This window comes from Oncorhynchus clarkii, chromosome 9 (genome assembly GCF_045791955.1).
Source record: "Oncorhynchus clarkii lewisi isolate Uvic-CL-2024 chromosome 9, UVic_Ocla_1.0, whole genome shotgun sequence".
NCBI classification, from domain to species: Eukaryota; Metazoa; Chordata; class Actinopteri; order Salmoniformes; family Salmonidae; genus Oncorhynchus; species Oncorhynchus clarkii.
In genome coordinates, this window is record NC_092155.1 from 16,225,637 (window position 1) to 16,244,235 (window position 18,599).

The 18,599-nt window shown below is 45.4% G+C and overlaps 2 protein-coding genes across 6 annotated transcripts in view; both read right to left on the reverse strand.

Annotated features, from left to right (window-relative positions):
• Window positions 1-60: 60 nt before the first annotated feature.
• On the reverse strand, window positions 61-12,064 carry LOC139415975 (vang-like protein 2). 2 transcript variants are annotated; one of them, XM_071164182.1, is made up of 8 exons: window positions 12,013-12,064; window positions 6,713-6,974; window positions 5,883-6,006; window positions 5,032-5,639; window positions 4,017-4,153; window positions 3,700-3,835; window positions 3,287-3,533; window positions 61-2,855 (listed from the first exon to the last, which is right to left on the reverse strand). In XM_071164182.1, the coding sequence occupies exons 2-8, from the start codon at window positions 6,781-6,783 to the stop codon at window positions 2,595-2,597; spliced, it is 1,584 nt and encodes a 527-aa protein (XP_071020283.1). In that variant the 5' UTR covers window positions 6,784-6,974; window positions 12,013-12,064; the 3' UTR covers window positions 61-2,594. The 2 variants fall into 2 exon arrangements, with proteins under 2 accessions (XP_071020283.1, XP_071020282.1); XM_071164181.1 differs by lacking the exon at window positions 12,013-12,064 and adding an exon at window positions 11,168-11,928.
• A 2,512-nt stretch (window positions 12,065-14,576) lies between these two features.
• The window catches only part of LOC139415977 (rho guanine nucleotide exchange factor 11-like), a 32,924-nt gene continuing 28,901 nt past the window's right edge, over window positions 14,577-18,599 (reverse strand). For all 4 annotated transcript variants that reach the window (XM_071164187.1, XM_071164184.1, XM_071164185.1 and 1 more), the window contains one exon: window positions 14,577-18,483. In XM_071164187.1, the coding sequence (XP_071020288.1) occupies window positions 18,425-18,483 (59 nt within the window). In that variant the 3' untranslated portion in view covers window positions 14,577-18,424. The remainder of the gene's footprint in view (window positions 18,484-18,599) is intronic.

Sequence of the window (18,599 nt, forward strand, 5' to 3'; positions counted from 1 at the left end):
GAGAGACAGAGAGAGGGGGGAGGGGTTAGGGGTCTTTAAACAACACCACATAGCATCATATGAAGAGATCATTTATTAAAAAGGCTGTAACAATTTTGTCCTAAAATGATCCAATATTAAAACATTTTTTTCAACTTCAAATGTCTTTACATCACATTGGTCTTAAAAAACAAGGTTAGGGACTTCACTTCGACATGAAATGAAACAAAAGAAAATGCAGCAAAAAATGTAACTTTACAAAACGTCATGTAACTACATGCATCAGGGTTCATAATGAAATGAAGGTCTAATAAACATACCGTACACATGTAAAAAAAGGGATCAAACCATTTATACACAACAGACTACTGTAGCTGTTAGCCGCCAAAAAGGACAAGAACCATTGTGTGTGCAGGACCTATTAGGACTGTTACGGGTATTCACCTCAGCCTGTGAATCGAAACAAATCATCAAGCACAATGTTTCCATATTACTCACATCTTAGTCACACCTTAGTCACACCACGCACTCAATACAAGAGGCTGCTGAGGGGAGGACGGCTCATAATAACTGTAATGGAGAGAATGGAAAGGTATCAAATACGGAAACCATGTGTTTGAGGAGTTCGATACTATTCCATTCCAGTCATTACTATGAGCCCGTCCTCCCAAATAAGGAGCCACCAACCTCCTGTGACAACAGTGTTTTTATTATTTTGTACTTCTGTGTTTTGGTCACATGTTCAGAACAGTAGTCATGTGGTACACTATGGCTGTGTCCCAAGTATCGCTCCTTCCTCAAAGATGTCACTTGACTTGTTCACGTCCCTTCCCTGATGTGATGGTATATGAAACTCCCTCTAGCCCATGCCTTTACCAATCCAATGCTTTTAGACTTGTGGGAAGAAGTACAAAATTGCACACTTCAGGAGAAAATAGATGTTATTGGGACGCGCCCCTGTATCTGGAGTTGAGTGGGATTTGGCACAAAGAAACTAATTAATGTCTCATGACAAGTGGTTCTGTTTTCTTGTATCTGTTCCTCCTCCTTCATTATAAAACCAACACTGGAATACAGATAAAAAGTCCAACATAATATTATCCATTAACGTCACAAAAACATTGTATTTCTTATAAAAAAAATGTTTAAAGCCGGTTAGTGTTTCACCTAAACATTCGTCAGCTGTCTCTTGAAGAACCCACAGTAAGCAGATTTAGTCCAATGAAAATAACAGTCCGTTTATTGGTCTATTCAGTGATATTTCAATCACCTGATTGGTTGATGTAGTAGCTGATTTGCAACTACAGTTTTTACTTGAAACTTGACTTTTCTAGTTATTTTTCATACATGTAAGTGTTCCTATTCACATGTATCTGTTCGTTGAGCCTATACTGCTTAACAGCCCATCAGCTTATTGGTTAGTAACATCAGGGGCGCAAATTAGGTATTAGAAGTGGGGGGGACCTAATTATTATTATTATGTTAATTTTTGGTCTGATAAACACTCCAAACAGCCTATTCAACCACTCGGAGGTGTCCGCATGGTCCTAAAGCACACCGTTTCCTCGTTTTGTATCACATTCCTATGATAAAACTGGGGAGCACAAAATGCAATTTCAGAATGTGTGTGTGTATGGGGGGGGGGGGGCATGTTCCCCCGTCCTCAGTGAAAGTTGCGCCCCTGAGTAACATAGTAATGTCAACTTCAATAGGCTGGTTGTGAATTTAGTGCAGTTATTGCCAAGGAATGACAAACATACTGGTCCCAATGACTGTAACAAAGTAACACACACACACAGTTAATTAAACAGGACGACCACAGTGGTCTCCCCTCCAGCCCTTGGTGGCAGACGCCACATACATTTCCACTGCTTTGTGTGAAAAGAGATAGCTGTCTAGACAGTGCTACATCTAGGATGCGTCTGAAATAACCCTCCATTCCCTATATAGTGCACTACTTTTGACCAGGGCCCATAGAAAATAGGGTACAAATGTAGCGCACTATATAGGGAATAGGGTGCGTATATATGCTGTGGAATGTAGAACCAAGAAAGTCTACTATGAGTTTTTCTAACCAAAATCTGGGGATTTTGAGAAAACACAGCAATTGAGTTGCGTTGAACAGTCATCATCATCATCGTAAAGGGTTTGGGGTGGCTTTAAATCACATAAGGTGGTTATTACATCGTTATAAACAGAGCTATGAGCTGTATTAAGGTCTGTGTAAGTGTAATAACTCCCTAGGACTCTGCACAGTCTTGGTAACAGTATCAAGCTTACATGGTGTCAACACACTCAGGTCTAGGTGAAGTGTCTGATTGGATGATTGGTGTCTGATTGGTCAGTTAAAAACAGTAAGAGAGGACCCAGAGAGTTGGGCTCTGAGTAAAATTGAAAATGTGTCACTCTCTCTGTTCCTTTCCCCATCTCATATTCTCTCTACCTCTCTTCATTCTCTCCTTCTTTCTTTCTTCACCTTTGTGTCTTCTCTCCCTCTCTCGCAGAGGTCAACGCTGAGAGTTGGGCTTTGAGCAAATTTGAAACAGTCTCTTTTCCTCACTCGTATCATCTCCTCTCCCACCTCTATCCTTTAATTTCTTGTCTTCTCTCCATTTCTACACAGAGGTCTCTGACTGCAGCCTCATGACGAACTTGTGGCTCTTGGGGTCGATAAACTCCTCCCCCAGGTGGAGGAATGGGAGGGGCGCCACAGTGACGACCAGGGAGAAGTCGAGTCGCCGCAGGGAGAAAACCAGACCCGGGCGCAGGGCGGACGTCACCGGCTCCTCGCTCACCAGGGTCCACTGGCGACCCCTACCATTCTCCCGTTGGTACTGCATGGTAGGGCCTGGGGAGAGGTAGCGCTCTAGAAAGGCCTGAAAGAAACACACAGAGAGAATGAGATAAGACAGTCTGACAGGGTGCCACATCTTGTCATATCGAAAGTGGGGCAACAGCCATGGGTTCACTTTCTCTCAGGGGAATGTTAAGTAGGCTAGATATGATTCATCGAGTGATTCATGCGTATTCTAATCCCGTTATGGTCATGAATACCTCAAGTTGAATATTAGGTCATGTATGGCTGTTATTTTTAGTGGTCATGTCAAGGGTATAGAGATCACATCAAGAGTGTATGAATCTAAGGGGCCATGTTGTAAGTGTGTAGGGGTTATATGAAGGGTGTAGGGGCTATATGAAGGGTGTAGGGGCTATATTAAGGGTGTAGGGGCTATATTAAGGGTTTAGGGGCTCACCTTGGGGGTCATGTTAAGGGAGTAGTGGTCAGGTTAAGGGTGTAGTGGCTCACCATGGGGGTCATGTTGTGCGTGATACAGAACTGCAGGTGGTTGATAATGCTCTCCATGCTGTGATAGGGCTGCTGGCGCGTGGTCCTCAGATACTTCTGCATGGCCCGGGCCATGGGGGCGAAGATGGCCTGAGCCGCCTCCCGGGGGTCCATCACCTCACGGGGGTGTTTGGGGGACGAGGCGGCCGGCTCGTCGTCCTGGAGACGCTTGATGTGCGTGAAAGCCTCCTCTACCGCCACCACCAGCCTGGGAGGAGGTAGGGCATGTGTTATGGATGTGACGTTTTAGACTGGCATACACTTCCTGTATGCCTTGTCTTGGGGGCACCAATGGCAGCCTTTTTAAGCATAAATGGCAAGTTTTAAGTACTGCCACCCCTGTCTGACAAGCTCAGTGTCTCTCCTCTCCTCACCTGGCCTTGCGCTTGCGGACTCTGCGCTCCATCTCTGCCTCCTCGTAGTAATACTCGTTGTGGGAGTTGTCTCTCCTTCGGGCCGCCGCAGCGATCATCGCTCTGGACTGACCTGTCGAGTTATTGGTGCTGTTCTCTGGAGGATAAATCACGATCAAGAAAAAAGCAATCAACATTTTAAAAAATGTGCTATTCATTGAGCAAAGAAATGGCGTCACTATTGGAAGACAATAAAGACAGGGGTGAAAAGTGACTGAGGGAAAAAAGGGATGAGAGGAGGAGACGAGGAGAGAAGGAAGGATAGTGTCGAGTCTTACCTTCTCCCAGAGTGTAGACTTTGAAGCCAGAAGTCTTCTTAGAGAGGATGGACTTGGGCAGGTTGAGGAGAGCAGGGTTGTAGACTGGGAAATCACTGTAGTACTGGTCCAGCACCCACACTGCTGCTCTCTGAATACTGGAGCGAGAGACACACAGGAACCTTTAATGACCTGCCATTACTATTTCAAAATGTGTTTTATTCATTTAACTAGGTAAGTCAGTTAATAACACATTCTTATTCATTTGACCTACACCGGCCAAACCGGGACAACTGTGCGCCACCCTACGGGACTCCCAATCACGGCCGGCTGTGATACGGCCTGGATTCAAACCAGGGTGTCTGTAGTGACGCCTATAGCACTGAGATGCAGTGCCTTAGACCGCTGCGCCACACGGGAGACCCAAGTGGAATACGTTCTAATCATCATCAACACTAAGATCAACATCATTAACATTACCACCATTATCATCAGTAGCATCATTGTAATTATCCCATCTGCAACGTATTCAAACATCAGACAAACGTTTAACCTTCAATAGTGGCACCTGTAGCACAGACTACAGGACAGATGTGGTACTGCAGCTATTATCGATCACCTGTCAGCTTCAGCGCCCCTCTAAACCCACTAGGGTGGGAAGCAGATAACTAGTGGAGCAAACACAACCTCTCCCATTGCACCATACTCATGAGTGCTTTCCAAATAGCTTGATGCAACCTAAACACTCACCATACAAATGACACACATATGCAAATAGCCCCAACAAACAGGCTGATGAGGTAATGCAGGTTTCAGTTCAGCTGACTGAATGATGCTAACGGTCTCTGAAACTAACACCAAAGCTGAGATTATGGTATGAAACATGCAAATTAACACCCCAAAAAATAGCACCTGCAGATACAGGAAACCCACACTAACACACTAAAACACACACATCAACAAACTCACATTCCATGCTTTATGAAAAACTACACATGCACAAACAACATTTATGAAACGTCACAAACACACACACCTGAGGTGTCCCACGTTGTAGAAGCGACTAGCCCCGTCTGTGGTGCGCACCATCTTGAGGCAGAAGGCAGGCTGCAGGTGTCTGACCTCCAGCAGCACTAAGGCCAGGTACTGGATGAAGAGCAGGGCGTCCACCAGCGACGCCGCGTACCCCACGATACCCCTGTAGTCCCTCTCCCGGGGCTCCAGCACGCGCACGCCGTAGAACAGCCAGTAGGACGCTACGAAGAGGAAGACGAGCGCCAGCAGCAGGCAGCGGAAGACGTAGAGGCGGGGCAGGGTGGCGCCCGACGGGCGCAGGAACAGAGCCCAGGTGGAGATGAGGAGGACCAGGAGTTTGAAGGCCAGTGAGACGTAGAGGCCCTCGCAGGGCGTGCCGCAGGGCTCCAGGGACTCACGCCACAGCAGCTGGGGCAGAGCCAGGAAGGCCAGGGGAGTGACCAGGGCGAAGAGGCCCAGGACGGCGCCCAACGCAGGGCCCAGGAAACGACGGCATTCCAACGGGGAGGACTCCTCGAGCTCCTTGGAGACGCGGGTCAAGTCCTCGTTAGAGACGCTGTGTTCTGACGTGCCAGTCTGCACAGTGGTGGTCTCACCCCAGTTATCGTCCTGGAGTAGAGAGAGGTAGAGAGAGAGAGAAAGAGAGAGAGAGATTATTTGAGCATATGTTTGGAGGTCATAGGGAGAGGAAATATTACCTGAACAAATGAGACAAGAGGATAATGAGAAGGAGACAGATTAGAGAAAGACAGAGAGAAAGTCAAGTAAAGGTGGAGGATGACAGAATACAGACAGATAGATTGGTCAGGGTAGTGATGGGAAATGTATTGTAGGAAAGGACTGAACTCTGACCCTGTCATCTCCACGGGTGGACTCTGTGTCCAGTAGAGGCTCTCCGGGGGCCTGGATGGTGACTGACTTGTCTCCACGACTACTGCCGTCTCTACTTTTGGAGCGGTGCCTGTCCCGCCTATCCCTGAAGATCACACACAGAGACAAAGGGTTAACCCTAAAACAGGTCCTACTTCCTAGAGGTTAACCAAACCCCATCGTCTAAAATATCACACACACTCAAAGCTTCTATAACGTAGGATATGTGGTCACACGCAAGTTAAAGTGCATTTACAAGAGACTGAGTGTGTGTGTGTGTTCTGTATAATTATACACTGAGTGTACAAAACATTCCTAATATTGAGTTGCACCCTCTCTTTTCCCTCAGAACAGCCTCAATTCGTCAGGGCATGGACTCTACAAGGTGTTGAAAGCGTTCCACAGGGATGCTGGCCCATGTTGACTCCAATGCTTCCCACAGTTGTGTCAAGTTGGGTGGATGTCCTTTGGGTGGTGAACCATTTTCACCACGGGACACTGTTGAGCTGTAAAAAACCCAGCAGCGTTGCAGTTTTGACACAAACCTGGCACCTACCTGTTCAAAAGCACGTCAATCTTTTGTCTCACCCTCTGAATGGCACACATACACAATCCATGTCTCAATTATCTCAAGGCTTAAAACTCCTTATTTAACCCGCCTCCTCCCCTTCAATAAGTGTAGATGAAGTGGATTAAACCAGGGACATCAATAAGGGATCATTGATTTCACCTGGATAGTCTATATCATGGAAAGTGCAGGTGTTCTTAATGTTTGGTACACTCAGTGTATATATCATGTATGTGTTACCCACCTGTGCTTCCTGGAGCTGCGGGAGTGCGAGGACTTATAGGAGTAGCCTGAATACTGCGACTCGTTGTCCATGTCGGAGGCCGGTGGGCGGGGTTTGCCCCTGTGGGTCCCTCCTCCCCCCGTGCCGCACTCCCCGGCTCCGCCCAGCTGACTCTTGCGGTGGCTGATGGACTTGGAGGAGAGGGCCAGAGGCAGGCGGAGGAGCTCAACCTTACTCCTGAGGGAATCTATCTTGGAGGCCGGAGGAGAGGGGGAGGACAGACCTGACGGCAGGAGGGAGAGGAAGAGCAAAGGGAGAGAGAAGGAGGAAGAGAGCGAAGTGGTGGGAGAAAAAGAGGAAGAGATATAAAACTGTTTATTAATCAAATCACACTTTATTTGTCACATGCGACGAATAAAACAAGTGTAGACCTCACCGGGAAATGATTACTTACACGCCCTTTACCAACAGCGCAGTTCTAGAAGAGTTAAGAAAAGATTTGCCAAATAAACTAAAAGTAAAAAAATATATAAAAAGTAACACAATAACGAGGCTATATACAGGGGGTACCGGTACTGAGTCAGTGTGCGGGTGTACAGGTTAGAGGTCATTTGTTCATGTAGGTAGGGGTGGAGTGACTATGCATAGATAATAAACAGCGAGTAGCAGCAGTGTACAAAACAAATTGGGGGTCAATGTAATCATGATTAATTGTTCAGCAGTCTTTTGGCTTGGGGGTAGAAGCTGTTAAGGAGCCTTTTGGTCCTAGACTTGGCGTTCCGGTACCGCTTGCTGTGCGGTAGCAGAGAAACAGTCTATGACTTGGGTGACATAATTTGAACATTTTATTACCATGTAATGTATTTTATTACCATGTTAGTAGTCCTATCAGATAGGCAGGCTGTCACAACAGGACTGAAGGGAAGGTCGTGGAAAACACCAGACGCCAAAGGGATGTAACGTTGATATAGCGCTCTTTAAATAGGATTCCACACAACAATGTCTGTCTGGGAGAGTGTCATGAAACAACTCAGTGAGTTGTCAGCTTGCTTTCGTCCGATAAATTAGGATTATTTCACAGCCTGTGTCACAAGACACACATGGAAGGAAGGATGTTCCATCATTGGGAGCTGGGTTAGAATAAGAGTTGGGTTAAAATGAAGTCCTTTCTCGAAGCAGCTGAAGAAGCCTCACGATGAAGTTGTGGAAGGACTTCAGAGGTTTTACCTCTATGGTATCCCCCTGTGGTACAAGCCCAATATTACCCCTCATACGTTAGTTCAGATGGAAAATACACACCATTTAACAGCAACAAATTAGTTTCACCAAGCTGACAGGAGCTTGTTACTGCCTTTCATATTCCTGTTTGTGCATGCACTACACACACACACACACACACACACACACACTAGAAACACACACAGACACTGCATTCCCCTACCATCCCCTGTGGTCTCCGGGGCAACAGAGCTTGGCTATTACTATGGGGATGAATGAGAGACAATGGGTGAGGGGATGGGGGCTTGTTGCCATGGTGACCTGACTATCAACTACCCACCCTCTCTCTCCCTTGCCTCTTCGTCTAAAAGAACTCGATCAGAAACACTTTTTTCCCATTTCGATTCCGCTAGAATGTGTTGCAAAGACCAATGTCCAATGCCATTTTAGCTGGACCAGTATGTCTCTCTCTTGTCAGAGAGGCACTGATTACTAATGTGATAATGTGTAGTGAATAACCACCTCTGCACTCTATTTCTGTCATTCTCACTCCAATTCACTCAACTGTTTATGGGACCACATAATAGGTTTCATGTGAGAGTAAGACATGAGCTCCCTGGTTAAAAACACACACACACACTATTCATACAAATGCCAATGACATTAGCTAGAATTCGACACAGGGTTTGTAGAGGCCTAAGAGGCATGATGTGAGTTACGACCAAACCATTTGAAGAGCAACAAGAACAATGTGAGGCCTTTTGCAGAACCACCTACCCAGAAAAATAAACTGTGTGCCCAGGCATTTTAACCATTGAATGAAATCGCTGAAGAAGAATGAAACGCTTATAAGCGACAGCAACCCACATCTAAAAACAGACGTGGCCATGTATCACTCCCAGGGGAATAGGGTTGTTTTGAGAAGAACTGAGCTACACGAACCTAGCAGGAACCATAGGTCTAATCAAACTAATCACAACAGACAGCTTCAGAAACAGAAGGATGCTAGGAAGTTATACATTGGGATATTAACATTGCTAACAGAGGGTGTAAGTTAATAGTAATGTCAGCCGTAAAGGTTATTATAACTTGAGGATGCCTGGAGCACCATTACTGAGTTCAATCAGAGTTCACCCTCTGAACTGTTTAGAGCAGCTGGCATTGCTTCCCAAGCAGCAAGGTATTATTGTGATGGGTGTGTGTTGTAGCCTATTGAGGACATTACATGCACTATTATTCTCCATTTCCTCTGACCCATTTAACACCAAACACCTTCATTTGACCTTTATTTAACTAGGGAAGTCAGTTAAGAACAAATTCTTATTTTCAATGAGGGCCTAGGAACAGTGGGTTAACTGCCTTGTTCAGGGGCAGAACGACAGATTTTTACCTTGTCAGCTCGGGGATTCGATCTTGCAACCTTTCGGTTACTAGTCCAACGCTCTAACCACTAATAGCTGCCGTATTAATGCAACAACACAAGTCTAGAACCCAACCACCAGTTTGTGGGACTAGTGAGCGTGGAATATTGTGTGTTGTAGGTTGTGTGTGTGTGTGTGTGTGTGTGTGTGTGTTCCAGCTCTCTGCAACCATTTGACTGTAGGTTCCTGATTTAGACAACACACAAATGCTCTGAGTGTTCCATCTGAAAGCTTAACAGCCTGTGACTTCAAAACACTTCAAGATTGTTTTATGGGCTAAAAACAACCAAATGTAGGTTATTTGGTAACCCAGCACTGGTTAAATAGTAGACAGAACATGTTATTTTGACCCAGCCAGCTGGGTTGCATTGGGATTACCCAAACATGGGTTCATTTGACCTTCAGTTGGGTATTTTTACTCTCACGCTGGGTTGACCTAGCAGCTGGGTCTTTTTTAATATAACCTTTAGGTTCTGTTCAGGAGGCGTGACTTATTAAGGCTGCGTCTTTCAGCTAGCTCTTATGGTCACCCGTGAGAGTAAATGTCATTCCTGTTCATCATGTTAAGTTTACATAGTGCAAATGCAGACTTAATTATTATTTTACACATTATGGTACACCACCTTATTGTATCCCAACAATAGGCTTTTAGGGAATTCATACACTTCTGTAAGGATCATTCAAAATGTAAATGTTCAACCTTAGCATTTGATAACTATACAACAGAACAGATGAACAGGAATGACATTTAGTCTCATGGGTGGCTAAAAATAATTATCTGAAAGCCACGCCCCTACTAAATTAGGCCTCCAATCTTCTGATCATATCTCAATAACCTAGCAGTTTTTTTTAAAGAAAACAACCGAACTAAGTGACCCAACACCTGCAACCCAGCAGTTAGGTCAACCAAACAAACCAGCTTTTTGTGTGTGTGTAATAGGCTTTAAAAGTTCTACAGTCCCAGGTGGCACTGCTGTGTCTGAATGCCTGCGGCTCCCATCCCTTCCACAGGCCTAGATGAAAGCCTCGGTGAGGTAGTCGGGATCTGGGGGGTGGCGCCGCCTCAGCACAGAATAACTAAATTAATCGACCCACAGGCTTCATGGGGCCTATCCATTACGCACCGGCTCATTCCTCTGGTTGACACAATGAGCCGCATGCAACTCAGACACGCAGGAATTACGAAAGGGTGAGAATAACCTATTTTACTGTAAACCTATTATTGGTGTTTACCCAAAATATTACGTTTCTCAGTAAAGGTTAATACGAGGCGACATGTCAAACCTCGTCTTGAAATAATGTATCAAGTCTCACGCCCATGCAGCAGCACGGAGATGTGGGTTGTCGATACAGATTTTAGGGGACTAGGCTACATTGAGTCTGGTTGGAAAACCACAGCATGCTGCATTCATCAACAAACTACTCTAAACCAGTTGTATACATGTGCGCATATTTGGCACACGTACGTAAAAGTGCAATTTGGGTGGAGCACTTAATGTTGTTGCCTGGAGACATGTTATTCAAACTCATGAGATTCAAATCTGACGTTACTTTCTGACAGAACCGCAAATCAAGCAAGATTGGCGCATTACCTGTAAAACAATGTCGACGGATGAAGTTATAATTAAATATGCAAATAAATAGGCCAATTGTCCTTTCCATCAATGCCACTTCATTAATCATAAACAACCAGCCAGCAATTCAAGGACTTGAATTGAAATATTAACGGTCTCTGAGTGCTTTAGAGGCAGAGGGACAAACCTGGCAGGAGAAAGATAATGTTTTAATGAATTTTAACAAAAAAATCTAAACACTCCGAGCAGTTCAGAAAGCTTACCTTTATTTTCAAATGTGCTACCCAAATTGGTAAAAAGGGAATTGTAGACAAAAAATCTCGACACAAAGAAAATCCCAAACAGTGATTCAAATCAGTCGGCTGGGATGTACACATATCCACATTCAGTTTCCTTCCCAACAGCACCTTCCAGGGACGAAGGGTTTGTAACTTAATCGCTCTTCAAATACGATATCATTTTCTCAACTGAAAATCATCCAGGCTATACAAAAGACATGAGACGCATCCCATTCTCGGTTTCTGCATCTGTTCTTCGCTGGGAGCCCCGCTGCGTGTGTGAATACGGACATTCATCACCGAGAGGGGTGCTCAAGACAGTTAAACGCTCCACATGATACGCAAAGCTTTTGTGTTACATTAATAATCGCATAATACAATTCATAAAGAAAATCCAAGTGTATGTTATATCAGGTAAATTATATCAATTCCATTTCGCAGTTATGCGAAGTCAAAATATATTGCGCTTTTGTTCTGTGGTTCCGTTTAATGGCAAAACAATGCCGCCGGGTATGGGACAAACGCTCGCTCCCCTATCCAAAGGGCGAAAATCCGCTACAAGGTCCCTTCAGCCACAGTTTTTATTTTGGTTTCTGTGTCCTAGTATGGAAACGGTTACCCTCTGTCTTTCTGGATAACTAGGATTCGATTAGTTTTTCATTCATTCAAACCCCTCTTGCTCTTTGCTTTTTTTTACGGTTGGTAAAATCAATGGCCGGCCTCCCTCCACTCACTGGAGTCCTCAACTACGACGCTCCGCCTCCTTACTCCTCCACCGCCCCTCTCTAGCTCTCTCTCTCTCTCCTCCTCCTGGTTCTGTTAATTCTCACCTTCACTTTCGCTGGTAGACGAGCCGAGTGCACGGCATAATCCTTGCTCCCATTTCACCTCTATGAAGACAATCACCGGACTGCAGTTTGTCCAATGAGTTTTACTACAGACGCTTAGACCTAATCCTCCCCAAACTGTCCGTTTCATTTAAAGCTGCCTCTGACCCGTGGATGCTCCTCAATTTAGCAAACCTAACAGATGTAGGCCTATTCCACGTATTCTGTGCTCCAGAATTAGGCCTATGACCCAAAACCCTACACTTATTTATTAATTACATGTCCGAGCTCTTGAATGTAACCGAATATGAATTTGGAAAGACATATAGATAGGGCTCAACGCACGTGCAGCAGTGCATTGAATGCGATTTCTCATGCGTCAGTTGTAGTGCAACAACACCTGTGCCGCATTATAAAACACATGTTTAAACACACTTTACTCTGACATGCATTGTCTGCTCGACTGGAAAGTGCATTAGACCTACTCAGAAACCTACCACCCATGCATGCACAAGTCCCCATAAAGATATAATATATCCAAATATATCCTCTTCCAACTCCATCGTGTGAATCTCAATTGTTTTTCGCTCTCCTCACCTCCTTTTCAAAACGCATGTGACCTTAGACCACTGCTCCCGACCACTGCATCTCAGTGCGAGAGGCGTCACTACAGTCCCTGGTTTGAATCCAGGCTGAGTCACATCCGGCTGTGATTGGGAGTCCCCTAGGACAATTGGCCCAGCGTCGTCAGGGTTTGGCTGGGGTAGGCCATCATCATAAATAAGAATGTATTCTTAATTGACTTGCCTTGTTAAATAAAAGGTTAAAAAAATATATAAAAACATTTCAATTGGAAAAAGTCTGTGGTTCCTCCCCTCATACACCACATGACCAAAAGTATGTGGACACCTGCTCATCGAACATCTCATTCCAAAATCATGGGCATTAATATGGAGTCCCCCCTTGCTGCTATAATAACCTCCACTCTTCTGGGAAGGATTTCCACTAGATGCTGGAACATTGCTGTGGGGACTTGCTTCCATTCAGCCACAAGAGCATTAGTGAGGTTGGGCACTGATGATGTTGGGTGATTAGGCCTGGATCGCAGTCTGCTTTCCAATTTATTCCAAAGGTGTTCGATGGTGTTGAGGTCAGGCCTTTGTGCTGGCCAGTCAAGTTCTTCTACACCGGTCTCGACAAACCATTTCTTTATGGACCTCGCTTTGTGCACAGGGGCATTGTCATGCTGAAACAGGAAAAAGCATTCCCCAAACTGTTGCCCCAAAGTCTAGAATGTCATTCTCTGCTATAGTGTTAAGATTTCCCTTCGCTGGAAATAAGAGGCCTACCCCGAACCATTATTCTTCCTCCACCAAACTTTACAGTTGGCACTAAGCATTTGGGCAGGTAGCGTTCTCCTGGCATCCGCCAAACCCAGATTTGTCCGTCAGACTGCCAGATGGTGAAGTGTGATTCATCACTCCAGAGAACGCTTTTCCACTGTTCCGGAGTCCAATGACAGTGAGAGTTACACCCCTCCAGCCAATGCTTTGCATTGTGCATGTTGATCTTAGGCTTGTGTGCGGTGCGGCTGCTCGGCCAAGGAAACACATTTCATGAAGCTCCCAACAAACAGTTACTGTGCTGACGTTGCTTCCAGAGGCAGTTTGGAACTCGGTAGTGAGTGTTGCAAATGAGGACAGATTATTTTTACTCACTATTCGCTTCAGCGGTCCCGTTCTGTGAGCTTGTTGCAGCCCCAGTATACCACTTTGCTGTTTGCTCCTAGAGGTTGCTACTTCACAGTAACAGCACTTACAGTTGACCAGGGCAGCTCTAGCAGGTCAGAAATGTGATGAACTGACTTGTTAGAAAGGTGGCATCCTATGACGGTGTTGCGTTGAAAGTCACTGAGCTCTTCAGTAAGGCCATTCTACTGCCAATGTTTGTCTATGGAGATTGCATGGCCGTGTGCTCGATTTTATACACCTGTCAGCAATGGGAGTGGCTGTAATAGCCAAATCCACTCATTTGAAGGAGTGTCCACATGATTTTGTATATATTAGGTACCTTCTCCTCCAATGCATTTTGAGAAGGAAGCAGGAGAGAGGACGTGAGCAGTCAAGGAAATACAATTGAGATTCACCCATCATGTTAGTGGACAAAGGTCCGTTTGGATTTCCCCTACTGAATATAATATTTCCTGGCCCTCAACATCAATACTTGGCTTACTTGACTTAAGCCCTTGGCTCCTTTCCTATAAGGCGAATACAGTAGGCCATTCGGGGTAAGTTTTCCCAGGTCAAACCAATTGAGGCTGCTCACTGTCACCTCCACAGCTCTCCTCAAAGTGGTCAACTTCAATGATACGGAGGCCCTAAAATACAATACATTTGTCGGGCCCTTGAGAGAAATTGGCCTGATATTTCTGTACTCAATAGTGGATGTATAATGTGTGAATAAATATGCTTACTGGTGGCTTCATTTGATTCAGTATCTGTAAATGTTCATGGTAGAGTTAGTTTCTTTCTCATATCAACGAAGGTGGGCGAGTTAGGACTCAATCCTTTTTTCAAAGTTCTTTTTAATGTCACAATACACATGAACCTGCAACAAGACTTAATTTTCCTTCTTCGCAGCTAACAACCTCACCATTTATTCAAACGTGAGAGAAAATAATGTACACTTTTTGTCGTCGTCGTATCTACAAAAATAAAATCAAAAGAAAGGACAAAGGCTTTCCAGGAAAAATACAAGATTGTGATTTCTATATTACATAAGTGAACGAGATTATAAGAGAAAATGATCATTAAAGACATGTGTATGCATGCCCTAGTTTGTTGTGCAGCGGTTTGACAAAGGGAGGAACCATCAGTTCTAACCTCTATGTGAGAGAGATGGTTAGAGAACTCTAGACAGAAATGTAGGAAAAACACAGACAAAAGACCAGAAGAAAAATAACTTACTCAAAAGAGTGGGTAAACGAATGTCGAGCTAAGAGACAGAATGAAAGTAAGAGTCTGGAATCGTCCACTATGCCAAGGTAAACGAAAAATCCCCTCTGGAGCCCCAACACACACTGTAGTGTCACACAGACATATCGTACGCTGACCACACACACACACACTGTAGTGTCACACAGACATATCGTACGCTGACCACACACACACACTGTAGTGTCACAGAGATATCGTACGCTGACCACACACACACACTGTAGTGTCACACAGACATATCGTACGCTGACCACACACACACACTGTAGTGTCACAGAGATATCGTACGCTGACCACACACACACACTGTAGTGTCACACAGACATATCGTACGCTGACCACACACACACACACACACACTGTAGTGTCACACAGACATATCGTACGCTGACCACACACACACACTGTAGTGTCACACAGACATATCGTACGCTGACCACACACACACACACGCACTGTAGTGTCACACAGACATATCGTACGCTGACCACACACACACTGTCGTGTCACACAGATATATCGTACGCTGACCACACAAACACACTGTAGTGTCACAGACATATCGTACGCTGACCACACACTGTAGTGTCACAGACATATCATACGCTGACAACACACACTGTAGTGTCACACAGACATATCGTACACTGACCACACACACAATGTAGTGTCACACAGACATATCGTACGCTGACCACACACACACACACACTGTAGTGTCACACAGACATATCGTACGCTGACCACACACACACACTGTAGTGTCACAGACATATCGTACGCTGACCACACACACACACTGTAGTGTCACACAGACATATCGTACGCTGACCACACACACACACACACACACACTGTAGTGTCACACAGACATATCGTACGCTGACCACACACACACACTGTAGTGTCACACAGACATATCGTACGCTGACCACACACACACACACGCACTGTAGTGTCACACAGACATATCGTACGTTGACCACACACACACTGTCGTGTCACACAGATATATCGTACGCTGACCACACACACACACTGTAGTGTCACAGACATATCGTACGCTGACCACACACTGTAGTGTCACACAGACATATCGTACACTGACCACACACACAATGTAGTGTCACACAGACATATCGTACGCTGACCCCACACACACTGTAGTGTCACACAGACATATCGTACGCTGACCACACACACACACTGTAGTGTCACACAGACATATCGTACGCTGACCACACACACACTGTAGTGTCACACAGACATATCGTACGCTGACCACACACACACTGTAGTGTCACACAGACATCGTACGCTGACCACACACACACTGTAGTGTCACACAGACATATCGTACGCTGACCACACACTTAGAGGGTTAACAGACTTCCTCTCCCAATGAATACAAGTCGTCTGTGCAAAAGGTGTCTTTCAGTTCAGACCTATGCCACTCTGTATGAAGGAACATCCCTTCACACACACACTGTAGTGTCACACAGACATATCGTATGCTGACCACACACACACTGTCGTGTCACACAGATATATCGTACGCTGACCACACACACACACTGTAGTGTCACAGACATATCATACGCTGACAACACACACTGTAGTGTCACACAGACATATCGTACGCTGACCACACACACACTGTAGTGTCACACAGACATATCGTACGCTGACCACACACACACACTGTAGTGTCACACAGACATATCGTACGCTGACCACACACACACTGTAGTGTCACACAGACATATCGTACGCTGACCACACACACACTGTAGTGTCACACAGACATATCGTACGCTGACCACACACACAATGTAGTGTCACACAGACATATCGTACGCTGACCCCACACACACTGTAGTGTCACACAGACATATCGTACGCTGACCACACACACACTGTAGTGTCACACAGACATCGTACGCTGACCACACACACACTGTAGTGTCACACAGACATATCGTACGCTGACCACACACTTAGAGGGTTAACAGACTTCCTCTCCCAATGAATACAAGTCGTCTGTGCAAAAGGTGTCTTTCAGTTCAGACCTATGCTACTCTGTATGAAGGAACATCCCTTCATGTTTTTTTGTGGCAGTACAGCAAACACTAGTCATGGTATAGTAGTATAGAGGGGATTCACAGTATTACACACACAATACAGTAGAGCGTTCTTTAGGAAATGATGACGACATGATAGACATCTGTGCATTCATTGAACATGTATCCTTTTTCGTAGTGGTCATGTATGTCTAGGAGTAGCGCTGTAGACGAGACAACAGCCATTCAGTAGAGAACAGTGCGGTAGTAGTGTTACCACGACGCGTTACTGAGGTCACCAGGAAGATGTTGTCGCTACAGACAACCCATCCTGTAGCTTAGCAGCTGTACATACATGCAGGACTTGCTGCATACGTCAGAATGACTGACCGACCGCCATCTTGGTTATCCCTTAACAACAACACCCCTCTTCCTTCATGGCGTTTCTCTCCTGTGTGATTATCAAACATATGTATCACATAACATGAATGATTTTATGGATGAATGAGGACTGTGCATGTTGTGATCTCTTTACTCCCTCCTTCCTTCCTCTTGGCCCAGTGCAATAAACCTGAATATATAGCTATATAGACACAGTCCTTCGATCAGCCTCCATGGCAGGCATACTGTAAAGCAACCAGCGGTAAAGAACTACCATCTTGGCTCAAACTAGGTGCAGCTTTGACTCCCAATGGAGCCGGTGATCTGTCCAGTGTCCTATCCCTCACCAATCCAATCAGCTTTGGCGTATGGATACATGACAGAGGATGCATTGTGGGTAAAGTGCCGGGTTCCTTCAGTTGTCCAGTCGTTATTTTGTCAAAACATCAGTCACTTCTCAACTCTCTCCCTTAAACCCAGTGTTCTTTTCAAAGTATACTAACTTCTCCTTCCAATGTAGCCAACCTTATTCATTCCATTCAACATTTTATCCTTGACATTACGCAATTTAGATTCCTCTCACTTCTTGTACTCTCTTTGCTTCTTCACACAACTGTTTCATCACTGCTTCTCTCCATTTCCCCCCTTCATCTGTCCATCCTCTCATCCCAGGACTCTTTCCTGCTCCGCCGAGGTCAGAGTTCACCCTAACTCCATGCTGGGGGCAGCCCCTTGGGTGTCAGGGGGCAGGGGCATCAGTCCTGCATCAATTCCTGGTCTCCCAGGGCAACGCCAACGACATCCCGATACTTCCTGGATTTTGCTCCCATGAGCAGTGCGTGCTGGGATTGGTCTGATGGTGAGGGGTGTGAGAGGGGGTTAGGGGGTAAAGGTTGGGGTCCCAGTCCATCAGTGTGTGTGTGCGTATATCTACGGCAGGGTGGGGGTAAGTCTTAAGTCCTCGCTGAAATGACAACGTTAGAATCCAGTGGAGAGGATCTTCAGCTTGGCTGGCTCTGCTGGGCTCGCCTCCTTTCCTGGAGGGAGAGAGAGAGAGATATGTCAATAACAGAGCTGATGTAAACACAGACAAACACAAACCAACAATCAGAAAGGTCCATATTGAATTTGAAGGTTTAAGAAATGCCTTTAT